This window comes from Pseudopipra pipra, chromosome 4 (genome assembly GCF_036250125.1).
Source record: "Pseudopipra pipra isolate bDixPip1 chromosome 4, bDixPip1.hap1, whole genome shotgun sequence".
In the NCBI taxonomy this organism is placed as follows: domain Eukaryota; kingdom Metazoa; phylum Chordata; class Aves; order Passeriformes; family Pipridae; genus Pseudopipra; species Pseudopipra pipra.
In genome coordinates, this window is record NC_087552.1 from 4,953,589 (window position 1) to 4,979,131 (window position 25,543).

Sequence of the window (25,543 nt, forward strand, 5' to 3'; positions counted from 1 at the left end):
CTCTCACTCAAGAGCTGCGAGGGCAGGGCAGCGCGAGGGCAGGGCAGCTGCGAGGGCAGGGCAGGTGCTCGGTCCCTCTCCCGGGCGCAACGCTCCGAACGGCCGCGGTCACCGGGCCGAGCCCGGTGCGGGGTCCACTGAACGAGACTACAATTTACGGGCCGCGCCCCCTTCCCCCCCCAGTACAGGGGGGCGGCCACACGCGCGGCCCCGGCCCCTCCGCGCACACCTGGGCGCGGGGCCGCGCACATCTGGCGGGGCCGCGCCCGCCGTGCCCGCGCCTGCGCGCGCCGCCGCCGCCGCCGAGGGGGCGGGAGCGGCGCTGCCCGCGCGCACACACACACAGACACACAGACACACACACAGGGGCAGGCGCCGCCTGCCGCCATTGGCCGAGCGGCCCCTCCGTCCCGCCCCCCCGGAGGGCGGACGGCCCCGCTATTGGCCGGGAGGGCGGGCGGCGCGGCGCGGTTGGCTGCGGGCGGCGCGGGGGGCGGGCCCGCGCCGTGGCCGTGCGGTGCGGGAGGGCCCCAGGCGCCGCCGCCGCCGCCGGTTCCGGGTGCGCGGGGGAGCAGCCGCCGAGGGCGATGGCGTAAGTGCGGGGGGGGACACCGGGGGACGGGGCTGCGCTCCCCTGCCCGCCGGGAGCGGCCCGGAGCGGAGCGGTCGGCCCCGCCGCGCTGCCTGGGCCTGCCGGCAGCAGGGCTCACGCAGCCGCCCCCGCGCCGGGAGGAGCCGGGGAAGGGGCCGGGGGCCGCGCCCGGGGACCCCTGGGGCCTGTCCCGCCGTGCTTCCCGTGGGAGCGGGGCCAGGGGCCGGGGGCAGCCCCCCCGGTGCCGGGGCTTCCCTGCTTTCCCCCTCGGTGCGGGAAGGGTGTGAGCCCGCGGGACGGGAGCTCCGGCGCCTCCCGTGCTGTTCGGCCTGCCGGGGAAGTTTCCCCGTGCTGTTCCCTGAGATGGGGGGAGGCGTTCGGTGCCTGTGGCCCTGAGAGGGTTTAACACACGATAGGGGGGTTTAACACACGATACGGGGGTTTAAGGCCAGGTGCACCTGCTTTCTGGCGTGTCCTAAGCTGTAATGATAATGCTACATAGTGCTGTGTAACGATAACATGATTGCACTTTGCATTAACAATAAAAAACCTGGTGTAATTTATCGATATAACATGCACATAACATATATAATGTCTAACTTAGCACTGTTATGGTGGAGGTGTGTTTTGGAGGTTAGATATGGCCAATATCCCAGTCATAACCTGTGCCTGGATGGGTTTCCCATCTTCAGACACATCTCCACAGCAGCCCTCGCTCAACTTTGTGAGCACTTCCAAAGTTGGGAGTTTGCTGCAACATATTATCAGGTTTAATACTGAAAAGGCCACAGTTGTTTCCATGTGAGTCCTTCTATTGTGTCATTTAATCCATTAATTCTGCTTTTCTGGCAATTTTTTTTTTTTTTTTAATGTTATTGCGGCCGTGCAGGATTTTTGTTTCTACTTTTTTATGTGTAACAATTGGGCCAGAAAGGGGGTAAACTGAGAAGAAAAACTGGAGTGTGGGAGGGAGGAGTATTGCTCTTGTTTGTAAAAGTATGTCAATAGGTTATTCAAACAGTCATTGATAAAACCAGTATTGAGGGAATGGGTGTTCAGGGATGTTTCTTTTAGGATTGCACCATTTGACAGTGGTCAGGAGTAGATGTTGCTCATGGTGGATTGCCTGGGGTCAATTGGGTGGAGGTATGGACATGTTCAGGGGGAGCTCTCATCCTCGTGTGTGGCATGCTGGAGTCACTCACCCTTTTGGGAGTGCTGTTAGAAAACTTTGGCATGTGAAATGTGCATCAGCTGCTCTTTGGTAATTGCTCTTTTGCATAACTTTATCCTGGGGGAAATAGGCGAGAGTTTAGTGCTCTTAGTTGGCAGTGTGCAGAATTATGCTGTGTTTACTGTGAAATGTAATACCTTCTCCTGGTAACTCCTTATCTCCTTACGTAACTGATTATAGCACTTGTTGCAGTGCCAAAATCTTTGTGTTGACTTCAAGCTGGGACAGACACTGATGAAGATCATCCCTTAAGGATGATGGCATACGTAGCCACAAGATTGATTTTTTTTTAGTTTGATTTATGGCAGACTTCCCCTTTCCCCAAATTGTGGTGATATGTCAGGGGAGAAATTTAGAGGAAGTGTAGTTCTGGAAAAATTTATAGGTAAGGAGCAGACGACTCAGTTTCATGGAGTATTTCAGCGGTACAGAGCTGTACTTCAAATCAGCAAGTGGGAGGGAAAAGAAGGCATTGCCTTGGTGTTGAGACCAGCCCCAAAAAGGAGTATTTTTGTTTTTTTCCCTAAGTAGAGGAGTGTGCATAAGGGAAGTTCTGAATTATTTCTACTGTTGTGAGCCTTTAGGTTCTGATGTTTGTGGGTTTTTTTTTTGATTTTGTCCTTTTTCCCTCTGCAGCATCAAAAGCTGGCAATGTAAGCAGGAAAAGAACCCTCTCTCCTGAGCAAACCCGGGAGGTGAAGTTAAACAATATGTATTTAGTTTTTGAAAACTAAAATAAAGTGAAACATCATCCAGGGTTGGATTAGGCACTCCTAGGCTCACAGTGGAGTGATGCAGTGGAGTACTGTGTGTTGGTTGCCGTAGCAGGGGTTTGTTTTTGATGAAAACTCATGTCCTGTACTACTAAAAAAAGATAAAAGATATCACTTTTGCTGTGAAGTTCAGCCTCATTGGGTAGGCTGCTGTGAGAATGGCTTTTATCTTTTATCTCACAGTTCCTTTGGATATACTTTCATTTTGATTTAATTATTTTGGAGCAAAGGTGTTATTTACTAAGCCACTGTAGTGCAAATTTAGTTGAACTCGGGCTGTCCAAGCACCGGTTCAACCAGGTGTGGCTCTGCTGGGCTCTGTTTCCAGCTCAGCTGTTCCCACTGGAACAAGATTTCATTAGTGTAATTAAAGCACTAGTTTAGTTTGTTTACAGTTTACTGCTAGTGTGACTTCAAGCAGCAGAAGACAGGGAGGAAAATAGGCCTTAGGTGTTTTTTTCTTTAAAAAAAGAACTGCTAATCTTTAATTTGGCGTCGGGTATGAAGGCAGTGCCACCTGTCACGTGGCCAAATTGCTGTGCAGGTGCTGTCACTCCACTTGGCTTTGTGTACATGTGTTTTTTGAGAAAGGCTTCCCTTCCCTTCCTTCCTCTTTCACTTGCTTGTTGATTGAAGAGTAGCTGAGCTTCCTAAGCGGTGCTGGGATGGGTTTGAAGTCTTAGGGCCTGCGTGGTGTGTTTTGGGAGAGGTGCCAAGGTTGGCAGCTTTTTGTTTAGTGAGATGTGCCTGATGTGTGTCTGGGTGCTGACAGTGTAAGGACACCCTTCGAGGAAAATTCAGCCCAGTTGTGATACGTTTGTGAGGCTCCTTTATAATATAATTTAAACCAAAGCTAAAGCTTTGATTTCTTAGCAGCTGTTGCTGGAGACCCTTTGAAAGACAGTGATGGAGTGGGTAAAATGCAAATATGGCTTTTATTTTTCCTTTTCTCTACGGAACCACCCTGGATACGGTTTCTTTACTGGGGATGTGAAGTATCCAGGCCTATTATGTATGTTCATTTATTTAGACCACAGGGATTTGCCTCCTCTTGTTTAATGTGTCATTTTGGGTGTAATTGTGACTCCACTGACTTGTAATTGCTGTGAAAGTTTGGAGCTGGGTATCCTTGGAATGGTAGTTAACCTCTAACAATGTCAATTAACATCCACTCAATAAGCACTTGATTTCTGTGAAGATCTGAGGAATATGTCTGACAAATTTAAACTCTTGGTTTATTCCCCACATGGATTCTAGCAATAATAAGGGAATTGTCAGTGTCCATTATGTCCCTCCCTGCTTCGTAACCATATACAAGTATTTCTTCTCAATATGAAATGCTAGTTTTTTCCCACCTTCAGACACTCATTTTATTCAGCTGTTGAGTGTGCCAGGAAAACAGTGTTACAAAGGATGTGATAAACAGACATTTCTTTTTCTCTCTGCTTTTGTTATGCAGCTCAAAACCCATGTTACCCTGATGCTCCCAGGCACTGAGTAAAACGTTTAGCGCCTCTGTCCTGAGCTGTAGGTACAGGACAGGCCTTTTCCAGGTGGGCTGTTCCTCCCCAGGCTGCAGCTGTCTCTGCCAAGCAACTGCACTCTGGTGACCCAGAGCCCGGTGACCGAGCCTCTGGTTTCTTTCCTGCCAGCTCTTACATATATTCATGCCTTCTGTAAATTTTTAATGGCTCAGTTCAAGCAGAGGTTTGTTCTTGGTGTTGTGTTAATTTGCCAGGCTGAGGTTAAAACTAGTTTGCCTGTTTGATGCAATTGAAACGGGTTTATAAAGATTTGGAGCAGCTGCTTGTGAGTATTTGGCTTTTTAGGGATGGAATAGTTGCAGTGAAAATTGGATTGAGTTTGTGATAGTGGAAGCAAGCTGGAAATGAAGTGCATCCCCCCAGGATTATAACTTCCCTTGCATCTTTTTAGTGCTGTGGAGAATGGATTAATGTGTGACACAAGTGATTAAAATTCATTCTAAAAGTTTGTAATGTGTGTCTCTGCTATAGAGGCAGCCTGGCTGACCAGGAGGTGTAACTCTATAGCGCTATTGAACCCTCACATCTTCAATCCAGTGTCTGCTTTGAGCCCACTGAGTGCTCCAAACGTGCACAACCTGAAAAGCAGGCCCTGAGTATTTCAGTCTGGGCATCAAAAATAAAGGATTTGGCCTTTGTCTCTCCTTGCTTCAGGGATTCCCTTGCAGAAAGGCGACTACATGACGCCCTAAGGGATTGCTGATAATAAATATGAGTATTGGGATTCTGTCACCTCAGTGCCACAGAATCTTCCTATTCTCTGTCCCCTTCCCAGGAGAAAGCTTATACATGTTCTATTTATTAATGTGGTGTGTGGTAAATGAGAGCCACAAGTGATGTACTGGATAGTCAAGATGTGCTTAAAAAATAAGGTGGGGGGAAGGCAAATAAATCCAAACATTTGTCATGGTTTTGGACTATATTTCAGCTCTTCATCACAAAATTGATTGAGCTCTTCATCACAAAACAGCAGAGACCTTGGGAAAAGATTATAAATAAATGCAGAGATGTAAATGGGAAATTCTGGGTTTCTCTTCCTCTTTGTTGCATTTTCTTTTGCGTACTAACATGGTTGGTAAGACTCAGTTTCACACCCAGACTTGGCTCTCATCCTTCTAAAAGTAGTTTCCAAAGTATACTGTTACTTCAGAAGAATACAGTAGTACCATGAAAGAAAATTACTGGCTCAGCAACCTATAGGGTCAGTGTTCCTGGAGGGTGGAACAGTTCCTCTTGGGTCTGATTGCAAAGTAAGTTTGCACTCAGGAATAAATGTAACAGACTTGAGGCAGTGAGAGGATTTAAATATGGTTACAGTATATAGGGTATGGAAGATGAAGGCTGGAAAGTGCAGGAGTCTCCACAGAAAGAAATGCTGGTTACTGAAAGTAGCAAATATCTGTCCTGATAAGGCTACATCTCTTCCTCTTAAGCATCATGATGATCCAGATCCTGCCTCTCCATCCTCCAGGCCATAGAAATGCACAGGGACATTATCAACAGTGTGTACTCCTACAGTCCCTGCTTGCATCCCCTTTCTATTACACCAGTTAATGTGGCCAAAATTACCTCATAATCTAAGTGGAGTAAGCACCTACTTCCTCTGAGAGCTCACATCTGGGGCAAGTGTTGCTGCTGCCTGGTTTTGGGTGGTTACACTTTCATTGCCGTCTTCCTCATGTGACTTGATCAAGGGCAAAGACTACCCAAACAAAAAATTAGTGGGGTGGGGTGTTAAAGGATCAGCTGTGAAGCTCTTAATATGATATATTGACACATGATGACTGATGGAGGATTCCTGAGTTTATTTGGATGCAAATAGCAAATGTATTCCTGAAAAAAAATGCAAAGGACGTCCAGCTTATGGTTATGGATAGTGATGACAAAACATGATGAACAGTGTCCTTGTTTAAGTAGCCAAATATCAGAGTCCAATACTTGCAGCCTCTGAGTTGTCTTGCCACAGTCCTATTTAATGATTTTTAAAGTCCTGTCTCAGTATCATGTAACTTTGGGTGATAATTTCTTAGGAAAAAGCCCCAGGTTGCTTCATGGAGGAATTAAATAATGGTGGTGTTTGAGGCAATAGATAGGCAGTCCTCACCTACTGACAGCAGTTCCATGATGGTCTTGATCACAACAGTGACCCTGTTGTCCCTTGGTAAGAAAGGGAGAAAACAAGTTGTTCTTCCTTCTTTCCTTCCTTAATGCTGGAAGTGCTGGTTTGGGTTTCTCCCGTTACCCAGTGATTCACGGGTTAAAGGCTCCCAGAGGCTGCCCACAGAGGCATCATCTGCTCCATAACACAAGCTGACATGTGGCTTTTTTATTAAGGTACTGTGGATGTCTTAAAGCAAATCACAGTGCCATTATGTGATTTAATTTGCTGTTGTTACATCCCTTCTAAAACAACAGCTTCTGTTTTCAAGTCTGTGTACGTGTGTGTGATACTTATTATCCTTCTTTGTCCGGGAGTAAGTAACTTCTTTATCATCACTGCTGGAAGCTGGGGTTGGTTGGGGTTTTGTTGTTGTTTCTTTGCTTCTGTTGACTGCTTTCATGTTCTTTTCTCCCTATTCTACTCCTTCTTACAGAAAGGGTAGTGGACAAATTAATAGCAATTATTCTTGGGACTCGTATTTTAGTTCAAAACACAGGCTCTTGGCTCAAGGTACAACAAGAGAAACAAGTGCATTAAAGGCATTTTTTTTCCAACCTCTTCCACATTTCGTTTTCCAATAATGAGAGTAGTGTGGATATTACAGGAAAAACTGGATAAGTTGTTACTTTTATTGGTAACATTTCTAAATACTGACTATTCCAAAGCTGTTACGCTGCTGAAAAACTAAGGATGTTACTTAGTTTCATGTTCTAGAGCCCTTGATGGAGAGCATCAGAGTCTTGATAAAGGAGGGGAATAAAATCTACTCATATCCTTTGAGGATGGAGTACTGACAGGAAGACAGACTGCCAGGAGCTGGAAGGTGTTAAAAAACCATAACAGAAAAGATAAAGCAGAATTAATGCTTTTCTTCCTGTAAGAAAGCTTGACAAGGGAAAAGAATTCCAATGAAACTAATGCAAGGAAAATACTGCTTTGTAATTATAGATGTTGCTGAGTTGAGCAACACCCTGTTAATCACATTTAATTAATATAACCCAGTTGCAAGGTGATTTATGGGTGGTTTGAATAAGTGTGTGAGATCAGAAGGACTGGTTTTCTGCTCTCTGTAACACAGACACCATGTAGTCACTTTTTATAACAAATCCATCTAAAGAAGAAGAATTAATGGACACAGTAGAGTAGAAGGTTATGGGAATTTTCCATAACTCCTGAAAGTGTCTGCTTTGGCCTTTTCTTGGCAGGAGTTTAGTCTCATATTACATTTTTGCATGTTAGGAGGTTTAACAGAGACTAATTTTCACTTGTATGTTCAGTTATCTTTTGACTTACTGCTATGGCACAACAGTGGTATACATTTATTTGCTTTTATATGCAGTACAGGACATTCATGGTGCTAAATTTGGAGAGCATATTCTGGCATTCTGTTGACCTGTGATTTGTTTTGGGGAGGCATGTGCCTGGAAACTGTTCCAGCAGAGATGAATGGAAGCACTTCTAGAGCAGGAGAAGAGGCAGCTGAGAATCATGAAGGTGTTATGAAAGGACTAAAAGAAGTTAATTCATAATTCTGCACTGTGCTTGTTACTCACTTTGATTTTGATGTGTGGGGTTTTTTTTCTCCTTCAGTTCTATAGGTGCTGGTGCAAAAACAGTGTAGCAATGGATCAAAGAAAAAATGATAGTTTTGTCCCAAGTATCACGCAGCTGGAAGACTTCCTAACAGAACATGACTCCAACGTGGTTTGGCTGTTAGTAGGTAAGGTTAATCTATCCTGTTCTGGTTAATTTTCTTTTGTAATACCATACCAAAGGATTAGCATGACAGACAGATACAAAAACAACGTTTACCAATCTGTACATACTTGCCATTTATTATGGTTTAGTTTGTAAAGTGATCTCAAGACTATTGTGTGTAATGACACAAGCTCAAGACTAATTTGTGTGCCACAAATAGCCTTTAAGCCAAACTATTGTGTAATCAGTTATGAGCTGGGTTTGTAAACATTCCTGATTGGGGTATGCTGAATTTTTTACAACACTAGTGCTGTTGCCTATATTTGTGTAGGTACTTTCATTTTCTGAATCTATGGGTAGGTGGATGAACGACAGCAAAATAAGTGTTAAGTTGTATTTGTGTCCAGGTGAGAGTCCTAAGGTGTGTAATGAATTTAGACTTTTCCAAAGGTAGGTAATGTCTGCTTTTCAGCCTTGACTCTGGGACCTGGAGTGAGGGGCAGCACAGGAAAAATACCTTTGTTTTTTCACTTCCAGCAGGTAAAAGCAGTCTATTGGCTATTGACGTACTGGAATTATTTTTCAGTAGGTCAAACTGAATGAAAAAGACATAGGCCAAAAAAGTTTGGACTCAACATAAAATTCTCAGTGTAATCAAGATGAAAATAAGGGAATTCACTGGTAAAACGTGGAACAAATGTGAACAGATCTGAAAAATTTGTCTCCAGAAGCTTTGACCTGCCTCCTGTTATTATAAGGTTTGGATAGAAATGTATTCAAGTGATGTTTATTAACTGACCTACTTCCAACCAGCCATTCCTCCTTTGCTTTCATCTGCTGACCTATGGCATCCTGTTATAAGAGAACATTAAAAAGACACCAGTAATTTCTTCTCCTGAATGCTGGAACAGCTATTGATCCCAGTAAAAGTGGGGATGAATTCCAGAAATGAACATGTTGTTCAATTCTAGAATAATTTCTGAAAAATCACATGCAGTGCAACTTTCCAGATATAATTTCCAAAACGTGGTTTCAGTAAAGAGGCTTTTAAAATCAAGAATACAGCCATGAAATGAATAGAATTTGTGGGATTTGTCACTTGAGAGTGGAGACTGAATTTGGTGAGGGGAAAAGAAAAGGCAGAGGTAGGTCTAGTGGTAAAGGCAGTGGATCAGAACTGTAGTGCCTGAAAACTGCACTAGTTTGCTGATTTTTCTCAGCATATGTCACCTCAAGAGGGCACCTTCTTGACCCCAGGTGTCTGGTTGACCTTTAATCTGAAATTAAGCTTTATTGCTGGAATGAACCCTCTGAGGGTGAGTCATTCCACCCTTTTCCCTACCCTGATAGAGGCCCTACAGTGAGTTACTCATCTGACAGTGAGGGAGGCAAACACTGTCCTTGGAGTGTGCCTTTCCTGAATGCCAAGAGCAGTTTCTCTCCTGGGATGTAGCTTTAACCCTCCCTGCTTTGTTCCTGTCTAATCACCCCTACAGATTAGTTTTGTTTTGACGAACTGCCCGAGGGTGTGAGCTACTTGAATTTTGGTCACACTTTTCCACTAAGGAAAAGACAAAGTTATTGTGCAAGGCTTTCTCTTCTCCCTTCACCTCATCTTTCAACAAGGCACAGGCATTGTTATGGAGCACTGCAAAAACTTAAGGGGCAGTAAAAGGACAGGTTGTTTTTATAAGTTTTTTGTAAGTTTGCTTGGGGGGTTTTCTTTGAGTGATCATCTGAACTCTCTGCAGAGTGAAGGCATCATACCCATATGCCTTTCTGTACTTCTTATTTCCCATAAAAGTCACAATAAATCTGAGTTTTTCAGCAGGCAGCATACACATAAATGAAAAATTTCTATTACAAAGTTCAGGGTTTTTTCCTACTCTACCTTGGATGAAATGGAATGGTAATTATCAGAAAAGTGAATTAGGACTAGTCCATTCCCTGACAGTGCCACTCCTTTTGGATTTGTCCTTCTGGAAGCTTTGAGAACCCTTGTAGTTAGAAATAGATTACTAGCTCTTAATCAACTAAAGTAAAAATTACTCTGGGGATTAGCAGACCTACTTTTTTCTCTTTTTTTTTTTACATTTTTCTCATTGGATTGCTATTTCCTTTTTTTCCTATCAAATTCCATGCTTGAGCTGCTGACAGATTTCTGCTAACCCAAGGACTGGTATGTTTGTCTCAGGATGCAGCAGCTCAGGAAAAGATTTCAGATGTGATAATATTGTTTCCTGTGATAAGATATGAAAGGCTAGGAGTTTGAGTTACAGTTCACAGTTTGGAGAAGAGTAGAGAAGGAATGTAGTATGACTTTTGTGGTGTTGGGTTTTCTTTTAAGGTGTTTTGAAATCAATGACCACATGGTTCAATCTATAAAACCTGACTTCTTAGATGATGAGTGATATAGTGAAATATGTGGTTTGTAATGATGTAATGAAATCTGCAAGTCCTCTGGGAGGACAGGTTTTTTATATTGGGGAATGGAAGAGCAGTGAAGAATGTATATTTTTCTGGACTTCCAGTTTTCTGTTCCTCCCCCCTGTCTCTTCACACCCTTCTCACACCCTCCCTCTGAAAACACTCATTAAAGGGTCCCATCATTATTTTGGAGATTAGGAAGAACACTGTTGTGCCTGATAGTCTGAATAGGTAAGGTTTTTATCTAGGTCAGTGTACTTTAAAAATGCTTTAATTAATTGTAATCTTTCAACAGCAACAATATTGTCCTGTGGATGGATTATCTACCTAACTTATTATAATTCCCGGAACATTGGACTCATTCTAACGCTGGTTCTTAACAGATTATATAAACATGGCTACATCCATATTGGTAAGTTGTGATTAATGTAGTGCCACTACTTGCATTATCACTGTAAGGCACTGTTTACTGCTTTTTATTATACCTTAACTTGTTAAAAACTTGAGGGAAAAATCAGTGTTCCTTTGTTATAGTCATTTGAAAATGTTCGCTGTGGAGTGGAGTCTCAAGCCTTGAGTCCCTGTTCCAGCACTGTCCTTGCTTTCTAAATAAGCTGTCAGAACAACTAACCATGTTAATCCATACTGGGACTGTGACATGTAGAATTGATACTGGCTAGAACATTTGCATCGAAATCCATTAACGTTTTATTAAAATATTTCAAACATTTTTGTATAAAACAGGTCAGTACAAATCCCTTGGGCACTCACCCACATTACAAAAATATCTGGTGCTGAGTCACAGAGGGCTATAGCCCACAACCTCACTCCAATCACACTTTGAATTTTCTTTCATTTACTCCTCTGCCTTCCTCTGTCTGCTTCACAGAACAGCAGTGACTTTAGTTCTGGACTTTATCTGCAAGGACTGACCATAAATGTAGTGAAAACTTAAAACCAAAAAATCCCACCCACACTTGCCTGCCAAAGACACCCCTGCAATTCATTTGCTTGTATCCTCAAGAGTCTAAGAGCTGTATTCCAAACCATCTTCAAATCCAGCTTTTTGAAGAGCAATATAGATGAAATACTTATTGGCTGCTGCACTTGATCTATAGGCTTTTATTAAAATTTCTCTGTGAAACTGCCATTAAGTAAAGACAGCTGATATAGCTGGCCAAAGATATGGTATTCTTTATAAACTTAATCAGTAAGTAGAACATAACATTAATTAAATGCAATGATTTACTGCTTAGTTTCAGTCGATTAATGTTGATTTTTAATTTTTTTTTTTTTAAATCATGGTTTACTTAACTTTCTGTGGGTGAGGTGAAAAGCCTTAGGAAAAATATGGGCTATTGCATTACCTGCTGGTCTTTTCATGCTTATTAATCCTTCCTGCTGTAAACACAATTTCTCATAATAATTGGACAGAAGTCCTTATAGCCATTTAAAATTTAAAAGATTAGTCTCTCAGGAATCTTTATTTCTCCAATTACAGTCTTGCAAACAGTGGCTTGAAACTATAAATGTTGAAAATAGCTTTTCTAACTCCTTTCACAAGCTTTGCAAGGCACCTGAATGTTTCTGGGTGACTAATGTGTCTCAGGGGGCTGGTTGTATTCTTGGGTAGTGCCAAACCCACCATCTTTTAGTTGTGTACTTTTTGTTCCTGATTTCTGACTTTGCTTCAAAGGGAAAACTCAAAATAACCAGTTAAACCATTTCAGATATTGAATACTTTAGTCTTCCTGCTCAGAATATAAAGGATCAACAGCTTCAGGCTAATGTCTGATAAACTTTTTTCCACATTAGGTTCCTTTTCGTTCTCTGTGCTCTCTGGAAAAGTCATGGTGCGTGAAATCTATTTCATCACAGAAGACATGTCCATCAGGTACAGATTTCCAAGGCAGTCCCTCTTCCAAATAACAATTTTCAATACAGTAAATGTATACATATAAATAACACATATCAAAATACAGCCTTACAAACGAGCAGTATATTTATAAATGTTAAACTGCCTCATTTGGTTATAGTATTTAACATTCCTGGATACTTGTTACTCGTCTGCTGCTTCAGCTTTATCATTTGGAAGTGAATACTGGATAAGATTGTAGTTGTGCTTAATATTTGCAAAAGAAAACACTTTGGAGTAGGAAAGAGAACTGTTTTTTCATTAATGTCTTTGACTCCCCTATGCTCCTGCTTTTCAGTGTGGAAGATACATCTTGGCCAAGTAGTTTGCATTTATTTACTGGAATTCAGAATGATTCGTTCCATGAACTGCACACTAGCAAATAGCTTGTAATTTTGATTCTTGCTGTCAAATTTGGAAAGCCTTGAGAAGGCAATGGAGTACTATACAAGTTTCAGCTAATGCAGTAGCTGTATAATATTACTCTGCATCCTTTATGATGTAACCATTTGTGCTTTAATATTGCTTATACACTTAATATTGCTTAATATTGCAGATCTCTGCACTCTGCATAAGGCAACATGTCATGCAGCTGCACAAAGGATGTTGGATTGTTACTCTCTTAACTTCTGTTTTATCTCATTTATTTGATTTAGGATTCAGGATGGATTTATCATATTTCGCTGGTGGAAGATGTACAACCCTAAGCAGAAACAGCATGGTAGGTTTCCCAAAAAGGTTTCAAAGTTTAAATTTACAGATGGCAAACAGAAAAATACTTTATTTACTCAATCACAAATGTGTAATTGATTTGTTAATATGTACCTAAAGTACATTGAATCATCAGAAGGTTCTTTTAACTGGTTGCAGACTAGAACACCACAATGAAATAAATACAGGATTCATTATCAGGGACATGAACCCTTCTTAAGACAAACCATTAATCTTAATAGCAGCCTTCATTAGCTGTAGTCCAAGCATAATTGCCTCTGTATTGAAGTTTATAACTATGATGAATAGAGACATCTTATGTTCTGGAAGTGATTTTAATTTCTCAGTTTTGATGTTGTACTTTCAGTATTTCAGCAAAAGTATTCTTTAGTATTTGATAAGCCCACTTCTTGATGACATCTGTGGGTGTAGAAGTGGGAAAGTGTGAAAAATTGATTTATTTTTCTTCCTTATCTCTGGCTGAAGAGGGATGATTAACCCCAGATGCAAGAGATTAAGTGTATCTGCAAAAAACACTGTGAGAAAGCATAAGTAGCCTAGGGATGTGCACTTAATCATTTATAGGATTAGAATCTTGTTGAATGAGTCTCGGGTCCTGCCTCTCTTGACTTTTGAAGCCATCACAACTCCATTGCTAATTCAAGGAGGTCCAGAAATGGCAGCTGTCTACAGCTGAGGACATTAGTTGAGAGGGTCATTGAACCTTGGAGGTGTTTTTTTTTTTTTTTGCTATCTTGCCTTTGGAAGTGGCTTCTGATGGTGTGAAGCCTCTTAGACTTGTCAGCAAGCTTGTACAGCTGTTGCTGTGTCAGTACCAACTCAGCAGCGCTGCAATTAATCAGGGGAATGTGAGACACCACTCTTATAGTGATAGGAGTTACTAAGAGCTGCTCACTCCTGTTTATTGAGGCACTACCAACCCTCTGAGGTGATAGGGCACGGTTCAAGTTCTTTATACCGTAAGAAAAATAATTCAAGAAATGGAACCTAGTCTTAGAGTTAATTAGATTTTTCCAACCACAGGTTATTGTCCAACAGGTTTTCATAGAATTGCCTTCATCTGCTAGTTAAAACAGATTTCTCTAGTGGCTCACAGAATGAAGAAATGAATTTAATGCAGTAAAGATAGTTGTGTCTGTCTTCTATGCTGTTATTTTTGCATGGCAATATTGCAAGGCTTTAAAGTTTTCTGATGGTATTTAAGACCACATCCAAGTAACCAAGGAAGTCAGAGGTGTACAGGTCTGACAACAAAGTAACGTGACTAAAATACTCTTCAGTGTTAAGTTAAATCATACTGGGACTGGAGAGTAGGTTTTGTACATACCTAAGAAATGAAAGTGGCTTAGGGACAAAAGCTGGAGGATCAGGTTGTGAATAGGGCACACCCAGATGTCTTGGCTTAGATGCCACAGCACATTATCAATTTTCACATTGTAAGACCCTATAGTGTAGGTCATGTTTTGAAGGGGAAATACTGTTTTTGAGAAGCAGTTGCTCTACTTTTTATTGTCAGGAGTGGCTTTTGTCATGTTCCCATCAGGTTTAATTAATACTTGAGTTGTTTGGGTGGGTATGATACAAACATTTGAATAAATAATAAATAAATAATGCATCTTGATTCAGCTCTGTAGGAGGCAATTTTCAAACCCTTAGTTACATTAGTCACCTGGATCAACAACTGTTGATAAAACTTCAGTATTTTGCTATCAATCTGGTAGTTACTTGTACATAACCTACATATATACTTCTTTGAATCATTCAATAAGATGATATTTAGATTTGCTTGTCTCTTTTTCCTTGCCTTTTTTCTGTTTTTCTTTTCCAAAAGTGTTTTGGGCAAATAGATGTGTGGAGGTCAAATCTCGTTTTTGTTATTAGGAGAAAGAGATATTTGTCTCTTTAAATCTCCTTTAAAGAAATGAATTACTACCTATGATTTCATTTAGTTAATGAAGTCTAATGCTTGTCTCCAGGAATTGAAAAATTATATTTATTTGTGTTCTTGATGATAGTTAGATCTCCCTGGTGAGCTGGTGTGTATCCCAATCCTTGTCCATGACATTCTTTGCCTGTGTTTTATTGATGCAAGTTAACATTGGGAACAAACGGATTTGATGGTGCTCTGATGAAAACAGGAAGGAACTGAAACTGGCTCATTAACTTTTCTCTGTCTCCTGTTCAAGAAAACTGTGATGTCAGTGCTTTCTGGAGATTTATTATACATTTACTTTTTTTTTTATAATGATATGGAAATTTCTGGTACTTTGGCTGCGAGAGGTCAAAGGTGGGTTGCTGTTGTTGGAACAGAGTGTTGTATAGATGTGTCATTTTGGGGGACAGATGAATTTGTTAGCAAAGAGAGTGCATTTAATCAAGCAGGTGTCTCTAAACTTTGGCTCTTGGGCAGCTGCATTCCTTCTCCTGACCCTGATCACAACAGTGTTTGCTCTGACTTTTTAATTTATATTGTCTTTGGGAAGTGTTGCCTTCAGTTTGTACCTCCTGAGTTACAGATTGCTGTGATAACCACACAGTTTCCTAAAGTCTATTTGACTTAGAAAGACCAGATGAGGTTTTTAGAGCAGCTCAGGTCTCTGGAGTGAATGTGTAATGGGCACTCTTTCAAGTGGGTAATTAGGGGGAAATGGTGCGAGCCTTTCCCTCACATTAACTCCATAATTAGGTCATACTATCTGAGGCAAAAGTATGTCGAAGTATGTCCCAACCAGCTCTGTATATGATCAGCAGATGTTAAACTAGGTTTTAAGTATCGGAGAGTCAAGCTGATATTAGTTAGAATTTTAAATTTGTGAAAATGTGGACTGATTGAGCAAAATGGGTATGATCTTGTTAGGTCTGCATATGAATATTTCCTGTTTCTCTGTACAAGAAAGCTTTTTCCCATTTCAGGCATGCTGTACCAGAGAGCTTGGCTAGAAAACCACATGAGTTTTTTAGATGGAATTGATCTCAAGTACTGATATCTGTACTAAAAAGAATTTTGCACTGAGGCTTCTATGTTGTGCATCAAAAGGGATTTTGTTTGTTTTCATAGACTTTGTTTACCATTTTGTGCAGTTCTTGCCTGGATTTATTTTTGGATTGTGACCTAAGGGTGAAATGCCTTTCAGGTTTTATATTTTGTATGCAACTGTCTTATTTGCCAAGTTTTACTGATTTGCTTGGGATGGTGTAATTATTTTGTAGAGTTTTTTACTGCTTTTTAATATTACTTCAGCAGCTTGTTCAGTACTCTGTGGATTGTTTTTGCAAAATGTGCATATGTGAGAAACTGCAAATATTCCAAGGGAATGTTGAAAAAGAATGAGAAACTCTTTTCCTGCTATTTGTTTAGATCCAAAGGCAGAAACACGACTGTATATTATGGTGAATGACTTCGAATTTCATGTGTACAACCGTTCCGAGCTTTACGGACAACTTCAGGAACTGTTTGGCTTGGATCCCACAATAATTCCAGCAAAGAAAGATGATGAAAGAGCACAAGTAAATGGGAGGCAGAGAACACATACCAATCTTGAAAGGTAAATTATTATTCATTTTGCTGTTCTGTTGATGCTTTGTTCTGCAAAGGCCTGAACTAATTGGGTAATGTTTTGTTCAACGTGTGCTCTGGAGGCCAAATGATCGAAGCACAGCAGAGAGAAATTGCACTGACAGGCCTGAAAGTCTAAATCTCTTCCCTTTCCTCAGACTTCCTACCATTATAATTAAAACTCACAACCAACCAAACCAAACACTCCTGTTTAATGATCAGAGACGGGCTGAAAAATCTGTTTGAAATACAGTGTAGAAAGGGAGCGTGTGTTGAAGAGGGTTGTGCTGGCAGAATAATGATGGGTTTGCTCAGTAGAAGTAACAGCTCCTCAAGACACTGAATGGGCAAAATGTGAGGATCTCTGTGGTATTGTGGGTAGCTACACAAACTTTCTTCTGTTAATTCCTCTTTATGGGGTACTCCAGAAAACATGGTGTGGGTACATAAGGAGTTTTTCCATGTGGCTTACGTGTAGTGGAGTCAGATGTTCAGTAGTAAGTCTCTCTCTGAGCAGAATCACACCGGACTGATTTATTGTCAGGAGCAGGGAAGATCTAATGAGACTTGGGTCCTTTCACTGCTGCTGGCCAGTTACTAAATTACCTAGTGGGCAGGTGCAGGATGCTGTGTCAATGCTGAGTTTGAGTAAGGACTGTGCCTCTGAGCCAGTCCCTTTGTGTTTCCATCTTAAGCTGACAGGCACAGGAAGGAGGAGGGAAATGTCCTGGGAAATGAAAAAGCCTCAATAGGAGTATTTAGAACAGACCAAGTTCCCCCGAGGAAGATTTATTTTATTGTTGCTCTGAGTTAACCATGGCAGCTTGCTTTCTACCTGTGCCAGCAGCCAAGGTGTAGCTCTGTGTGCTTCCTCCTGTTCTTCTAGGCTTGGAGGAGTTGGCAAGTAATCTGCTAGGGAAGAAGTGTTCCCCAAGATCTGTGCACTGAAGATCCCTAGAAGAATAATTTGGTTAGTTCTTCTGAAGAAAAGACAAAATAATAACCCCTCCTTTTTTTTTTTTCTTTAGTGTTAAAGTAAAAACAGAATCTCAAGACCCTTCTTCTTCGTGGAGGTCACTTATTCCAGTCATTAAAGTCAATGTGAGCACGGTAAGCGACAAGGTCCTTAAAAATTAAGCTTGCCATTCATTTTTCTTATCCATTCTATTTGAGGCTTTTGTTCTCCTTCGTGCTTTAATAAAGTTTTAAAATTACACCAGCAGCACTCCCCTGACAGAGTCACAAATCCTGCTGGTGCTGGTGGAAATGTGGTAATGTTCTCAGTATTTTGGGAAATACCAGTGCCTTAGACTTGTAAGGATTTCAAGAATATCACCAAGTAATTAAGTTAGGTAATGAATGTTGTTGTAGAAAGTGTGGGATGTTGGGCTTTTTAGAGGTTTTTGGAGTTGGTTTTTTCTTCTCTTTTCTTCCTGTATGTTTTAATAGAGATACTTGGAGAGAATACTGAGAGTTTAATGTACGAGGTAGTACTTTTAGATAATGCACAGATTATGGTCAGGATTTTTGTCCATGGTCTTTATTTGCATGTATCTGATTAAACTTCATTATTATAGGTAAATAGCTACATATATATAAAAGAGGAGTGCATAATGAGAAATTGGGTTTGCTTTTTGCTTTAGGGTCGCTTGGCATTTGGGAATCACTATCAGCCACAAACACTTTGCATTAACTTTGATGATGCCTTTCTGACATACACCACAAAACCACCTTCGAGCCACCTCGATCAGTTTATGCACATTGTGAAAGGAAAACTGGAAAATGTTAGAGTCATGCTGGTTCCAAGTCCAAGATATGTTGGTCTGCAAAACGATGAGTAAGTTTGGGGTATTTTTATATCCATGTTATTTTATTGTTTATTTTAGTACAAAGAAGACAATGTTGGTTGTCTTTCTGTATTTTACTTAGTGTGTTTAGACAGTTGCATTTTTACCACTCTGAAGGTTTTAAATTTTGGGTCTTTGAAACAATTTTATGTGTGGAGAATAGTACTGGTTTTCTGTCTCTATCTGAGTTTTTATTTGTGTGTGTGTGTGTTCTGCTCTGTGATTAAACATAGAATCATGGAGTAGTTTGGGCTGGGAAGGATCTTTAAAGGTCATCTAGTTCAACTCCTCTGCAATAAGTAGGGACATCTCCAACTAGATCAGGTTACTTAGAGCCCTCTCCAACCTGGCCTTGGATGTTTCCAGGGTTGAGGCATCCCACATTCAACTTGTATTTTCCTTCTTTCAGGTGTTACAACTGGTCACAGGCTTTGCCAGTGGTAAATATTCTAGTTGTGGGTTAAATGCAAGGTTTAAGGTCTTGACTTCCGTAAAGCTGATTCACATATGGTTTGGAAAATATTTTAAAAAAAATGGGCAAAAGCTGCATAATACTTGGTGGAGTGGAAATCATGTTATCTGTTGCAGGCAGATGGCTGATCCTTTTACCTCTGTGTATTCTGCATAAGTGGGGTTATGCAGCTTTAACAAGCTGAAGTAAGTCAAACACAAGCAAGAGGGCTTGCATGAAGTAATAAAATAAACTGTACATCATTTGACTGTACCTTAATTGGCTTTTTATCAGCCAAATACTGCTGTCTGTAATATGCCTCTATGTATTTTCCAAAGGGCATTTTGTGGATGTGCACAGAATCTTGCTCTTCCAACATGACGACAAAGGAAATTTCTCTAACTAATATTGAAAACAAACAAGATTAAAACAAAATAGGATTAAGATACTCAAACTATTAGCTTTTTCTCCTGCTTCCTCTAAGTATTTTCTTTTTGTGCTCTTACCATCCCTGCAGCTCCTGATGGCTGAAGGATGCACAAAATGTGCTCTAATTTACTGGGCAGATTCAACAAATTACCTAGTTCACTGGAAATGGAGAGTGTTTAACTCTTTAGACCCTGCCCTCTTATGCTTCTTTGGCTTAAAATTTAAACTGGGTGTTTTAAATTTCAGAATTTCCTGCAGGCAATGCAGGTATGACAAACAGCTGAGTGACTTGGTGAAGTTTGTAAGAGACTGCCTAATCAATACAAACATCAAAACCTCACCTTGAAAACTGTCCTGTTATCTTATAAACGCCCACCTCAGCATCTCCATCGCCCTTTGCAAATAAATCCTCCAAAATCCAAGGAAAAAAAAAAAAAAGAAACTGTGCTAGGAAAAGCAGGTCAAAGCAGAGCAAGTTTGGAGAGCAGCAACTAAGCCAGCAGGCTTGAAGTGGAAGTTCAGGATAGATATTAGGAAATACTTGAAAATGATGATGTAATGTCATTATCGTTCGTTGCCATTATCTAATTGCTGTTAAAGTATTTAGTCTTTCACTCGCAAGGTAAAATTGATTTCAAGGTTCCTGCTCTGTTGCTTTTGAAGAACTTCTGGCAGTGCATGGTCTCTGCATCTGCTGCCTTCTGTGTGTTTTCCAAGCTGTCCTGCCCTTGAAATGAGCTGTGGGGTAATGGGCAATGTGCTTCTTACACTGTGTGTTTCTGTCGTTGGAATTGGCTTTTTTTTTGTTAAGGAGTGACAACTTATGAAAGTGGCTGAAAAGCTGCAAAACCACGTTTTGCAGTAAAACCAGAATTTTCACATTACAATAGTATTACTACTATAGAATATATTAATATGTAAATTAACATGTGGTAGCACTATAAGAAAGGGATTGTAATATATCGATATAATAGTGTTAGGAGAAGTGTTTTGTCTATCAGTTTTATCACATCCTTTTATATTGAGGGAAGTGTTACTGAGGCAGAACAGCTTTTTTTCTCTTTTTTTTTTTTATTAACTAATGGTCTAATTACTGAATGTCTTGTCCCTTTGGTTTAGAGTGCTATTTTAGTAAGAAAACAATTAGCAGGTGAAAGAACAATATAGGACAAGGAGAAAGGAACTCTTGACAGAAAGAAACAATGAAAGTAAAACTTTGATAGTTACTTGTGGTTTATAATATCTGAGAAATGTCTTTGTGGAGAGGAACATGGTATTCTCATGCTTAAAATAACTAAACTTTAAGTTATTTGATGTAATAATTATAATAATAATAATAGCAACATAAGGAACAAGTATTTTTTTTGGCAAATCATTATGCAAATCCATTATACTTAATATGTTGCATTTCAAATTACTTGAATTCATAAAGCTTAATCTGAGCACGTGGATTTTTAACCTTTATCTTTGCACTTTTTCATTACAGACCACCAAGGCTGATGGGTGAAGGTTTTGTTGTGATGCAATCCAATGATGTTGACATCTATTACTATATGGATGAACCAGGTACCTTCTGTTAAATACAAACATAACATTTTAAGGGATTTTTGAAGGCTGCTGGACTTGCTAGACAATTTCTTCTTTGACTTCTTGAATTTTTATGATTAATTTTGGGTCTACTATAGTTAAGTCTTCCTTTTCATTTACTTGCATTGTCTGTAGAAATTATTTTAACCTAATCTTTCTTTCAAGGTTTGTAAGTAGGATTTGGAACTAAATGTGCATGTATTGGTAAAAAGCATCCTTAAAAACTGCTGTGTGTATCACTGACACTGGTGAGCTGTGTTTAAGATAATCCCAAGGATTTTTGGTCATATTTCTTAGCTTTCCACTGGGAGTCTGCACTGAATTATGTCTTTATATTTACATGCTATGGTGATCTCAAATAAAACTGACATCAGGACACTTCAATTGTCTTGTGCTTAGCAAACATTTTTCATGCTAATTTGAAGCAGCTTCCTTTAATAATCTGTTTATTATATTATGTGATATAGGTCTTGTACCAGAGGAGACAGAGGAAAGTAATGATGGAGAAGCCAGCAACGAAGACAGCAAATTGCAAGATCTACCACCCTGTTGGGGTTTGGACATTGTGTGTGGAAAAGGAACAGACTTCAACTACGGTCCTTGGGCTGATAGGCAAAGGTATTACCATCATCTACAGCTTTAGTTTTCATCTTTGATATCTAATATTGGTGAGAAAACATTAATTTCCATCGGGAGATTGCTCAGACTTCTAATTTGTGTGAGTTAGGGTAGACTGGACAGCCTGAAAGAGGAGTCCTGCCCCAGTGGTTTAAGATTAGAAAATTCCTTGCTGTTTATCTTGTTAGCCTTCCTAAATCCCCTCTGTGAATTTTTATTATTAAATTAATAAATTATGGTCCCCTTTTTTTGTGAGCAAAGTAGTTTTATTATTTATCAAGTTTTACATAGTAAGGGTTTAACTTTTTAATTGGTGATCTTTAGATTTATCAAGCTCTGTGGGTGGGAATACACTACATATTGGTGAGGAAATTGTAGAGAAGTAGAAATCTGGCTATGAAAATAATGAGGGGGGAATAATTCATCCCTGCTTAGGATAATCAATTCCTCGATGTGACCCGCAAAGTATTTATTATCTAGTTATTTTAGTGACAAAATATTAGGCCAGAGCTCTACTTCTCTCTTTTGCACATGAGTATTTGTGGTGAGGACAATGGGACTGTTGAGAGAATAAAGGACTATTAAGTAAAAGTGACATCATCAGTGCTTTCTCTCTTTTCCCCTATTAATTACAGGCTGATACTTCTCCTTGGCCTTCACTAATTCTCCTGTGAAACTACTATGATTAACTGTCCCTTAGGAGTGTGAGGATGGCAGACCAAAGAGTAGTCATTTTATATATATATATAAAAATAATCCTAGACGATTTAAGAGAAAATGTCAATTTCTAGAATTTTTTACTAGCAACATGAGGGCAGTGAGTCATTAATGATACTTTAAAGAAGGCCTGCCCTATAACAGTAGGCTTTTTAGAATCTTACCTGGCTTGGCAGAAGGCAGTTTGGTGCCTGTGCAGTGCATGTAGAGTTCAGAGATCCATACTGGGAATTTTTGCATCGTGCCATGGATAGAACATGGAGTTTTGGAAACTTTGAAGCTGCTACAATGGTCAGGTGCTTGGTGCAGGAGACTATTAACCCCCTCTAAAGGCTTTTTTCAATCCTCTTGAGACCTATGTAAGCTCTGCTGTCTGTGCTTCATTGCTGTGCCTTTCCTGTCATGTAATTGCATGTTCCTCTATAAATCTGTAGAAATTTGATTTTCATTCTGAGGTCCTAAAGTTTGTATTTTGTTTATTTCTGGGCATTACATCAATTATTAGTGCACAAACTGAAGCAAAATAGATAACTTCCTACTATGTTTTTGTAGCAGATTTGTAAACTGAGGATTAGAAATAGGAAGAAAAAAATACCTTGTTTGCCTTCTGAATTAAAATATTTCTGTTCTAATCCATTTATGACTTTTGTCCAAAAGTAACTTCTTGTCATTGAAACTTCTGGAAATTTCAGTCATGAATTGGAAGGCTCCCATGATGAAGATTTTAAACAAACATTCTTTCTTATCTCACCCGTTGGTTGTCTAAAAATTCAGCTAGAAGGAAAATAATTAAATGAACCAAACAGATGCATAAATATACATATGTTTTCTTCAGTGAATGAAAGACAACTTTTTTTTTTCTTTTCTTCTTCCCCACTAGGGATTGCTTGTGGAAGTTTTTCTTCCCACCAGACTACCAAGTTATGAAAGTCTCAGAAATTGCTCAACCTGGGAAGCCACGACAGATCCTTGCTTTTGAACTGCGGATGAATATTATTGCAGATGCCACCATTGATTTGCTTTTTACCAAAAATAGGGTAAATAATGAAACCTTATCAAGAAATTAACTTGTCTGCTGTGGTTCCACTCTGCTTTTTGGTTGTGCACAGTTTTACTTGTCTCAGGTGTTTATTGCAGGTTTTAAAAGCTGGGTGATGTTTACCTTAGTCTTCAGTAATTATGAGTAAAGCATTCAAAGAGTAGTATTTTCTGAGAGGCATTAATTTGTTGGCTTATTTAAAGTTTCTTTTAAGCCTTCAAGTTACATCTTAAACCATGCTGGCTCCTACAGTCTTTGGAATTCATGATCTGGACATTTCCTGGGCAGTCTTAAGCTATGATGAAGCTCATCATGATGAAAAGATAATAACTTCTGATATTGAATTTATATCTAATAGTACTGGAGAGGTGATGTTGGGGGAGACAAAACATGTATGTGTAGGGATTTGGATTTTTCTTTCCCCTGTTGCCACTCTTATAAATGGGATGTAGCATAACTTCACTGTATACCTGTTTTGTTCTTTTTTGAGGGACTGAACGGGTTAGAAATGTGATGTTAGAAATACATATTCATCTGCCCTCACATACCTTGGATCAGAGTATCTTATGCTGTTTGTAATAGTGGACCTGAGCATTTTTTAAGCCTAAAAATGGTGTTATTTGGTATCGATGCACACAGGTAGTTCGTCAGGAATTTTTCTAAAAGCAGGAAAGACTTGAATAATCAGGTGCCTTAATCCAGGTGTGGGTAATGAGAGCCAGAGGTATGAAGTACACTGGTTGATGCAGCAAACCTAGAAATAATGTTTGGATCATTTTCCTTTCTTGCAATGCAGGAAACTAATGCTGTACATGTAAATGTTGGTGCAGGATCATATTTGGAAATAAATATTCCCATGACAGTAGGTGAAAACGGTGAGTTAAGGCTAAGCCTGATTTTTTTTTTTCCTAATCTTATTTTCCTGAGCAGTTATCTTAATTCCTGTGTGTGTGAATGTCTCATAGTGTTCTTCCTTTGTGACTTGGAGATGTATATTCTTATGCAAAGGAATAAAAATACTGCCTTGCCCAGTTCACTGCAAGACATTAAGGTGTGAATCCATCAGGATACTTCTTGTTTGTTAGTGGCCTGCTGAAATCTCTGGTGAAGGATGTTTAAATATTGGTGTAACTCTTGTGTCTGAATGATTATTTGATAACTTTTGTTTGCCAGGCTATTCACCCACAATTAAAGGGCAGCTTCTGCACGTTGATGCCACGAGCAGTATGCAGTACAGGACTCTCCTGGAAGCAGAAATGCTGGCTGTAAGTTTGCATTAATAAACATAGAGCTTCAGTCTCTAGAGGATTTTTAATGAAGAATATAATTATTCTTCTATGGAGCAACCTTTAGGTTCTTAAACAGTAGAGAAAAATGCCTTTTGAATGTATTTTGCAAGACCAATATATGAATTTATATATACACACATAACTATGCATGCATGTAACTCCAGTGACTTACATAATTTATATACCAAGTTAGTGTTTTACATTTACAGATCTTGCCTCATTTGCTGTGTAGCCACATGTTCATACAGGCTTTGCCTTAATAAATGATTACACTCACTAGCTCTGCTATAGAATGTGTGCACATAAATACTTTAAAAGTACTTAAATGTGCCTGAACGACTTGAGACAGGTCTAATACTGTATTATTCTTTTGTTTGCCTAATATTTCACTTCTACAATACTATCATTCTGTAGATTACCCTTCTTATTGTTTTTTAAATGACCTTATTAGGGTCATATTTTTTAATGTTTGAATTTGAGAGTTGTATCAGTGGTTGAAAAATATTGTATTCTGAGGGATTTTCTTTGGTGTATTGATGAAAACTTTTATTTATAAATTGCTTGGTACATCTACTACAGCAGATTCATGATATACCATTCCAAATAAATTAATATACTAACACTTGACCTTCAAATGCAGAAAGAGAGATTAAATTATTAAGGAACTGGAGAGGCCTTCTGTTCATCCCAGCAGGAGAACAATTTTAATTATTCAGCAGGGTACATATGTGAAAACTGCTGAGCTACAGGGTCAAGCACTGTCATCTCTTGAGGTAATTCTGGTGCTTTAATATCTTGTTCACAGTTCCATATCAATGCCAGCTATCCCCGGATATGGAACATGCCCCAGACGTGGCAATGTGAGCTTGAGGTTTATAAAGCAACCTATCATTTCATCTTTGCTCAGAAAAGCTTCTTTACAGGTAACCTCTTT

The 25,543-nt window shown here is 39.8% G+C and overlaps 1 protein-coding gene across 13 annotated transcripts in view; it reads left to right on the forward strand.

Annotated features, from left to right (window-relative positions):
- Nucleotides 1-25,543, forward strand: part of BLTP1 (bridge-like lipid transfer protein family member 1) — a 355,866-nt gene that overhangs the window by 263,706 nt on the left and 66,617 nt on the right. For 12 of the 13 annotated variants that reach the window (XM_064651438.1, XM_064651439.1, XM_064651445.1 and 9 more), the window contains exons 1-14: nt 489-592; nt 7,895-8,024; nt 10,725-10,841; nt 12,245-12,323; nt 13,001-13,065; nt 16,435-16,621; nt 17,661-17,742; nt 18,276-18,469; nt 20,846-20,925; nt 21,414-21,564; nt 23,162-23,318; nt 24,117-24,195; nt 24,494-24,585; nt 25,415-25,532. The exons of the other annotated variant lie outside the window; for it this stretch is intronic. In XM_064651438.1, coding sequence (XP_064507508.1) covers nt 7,928-8,024; nt 10,725-10,841; nt 12,245-12,323; nt 13,001-13,065; nt 16,435-16,621; nt 17,661-17,742; nt 18,276-18,469; nt 20,846-20,925; nt 21,414-21,564; nt 23,162-23,318; nt 24,117-24,195; nt 24,494-24,585; nt 25,415-25,532 — 1,498 coding nt within the window. In that variant the 5' untranslated portion in view covers nt 489-592; nt 7,895-7,927. Of the gene's footprint in view, nt 1-488; nt 593-7,894; nt 8,025-10,724; nt 10,842-12,244; nt 12,324-13,000; nt 13,066-16,434; nt 16,622-17,660; nt 17,743-18,275; nt 18,470-20,845; nt 20,926-21,413; nt 21,565-23,161; nt 23,319-24,116; nt 24,196-24,493; nt 24,586-25,414; nt 25,533-25,543 lie in introns of those variants that run through there. 13 annotated transcript variants of the gene reach the window in all.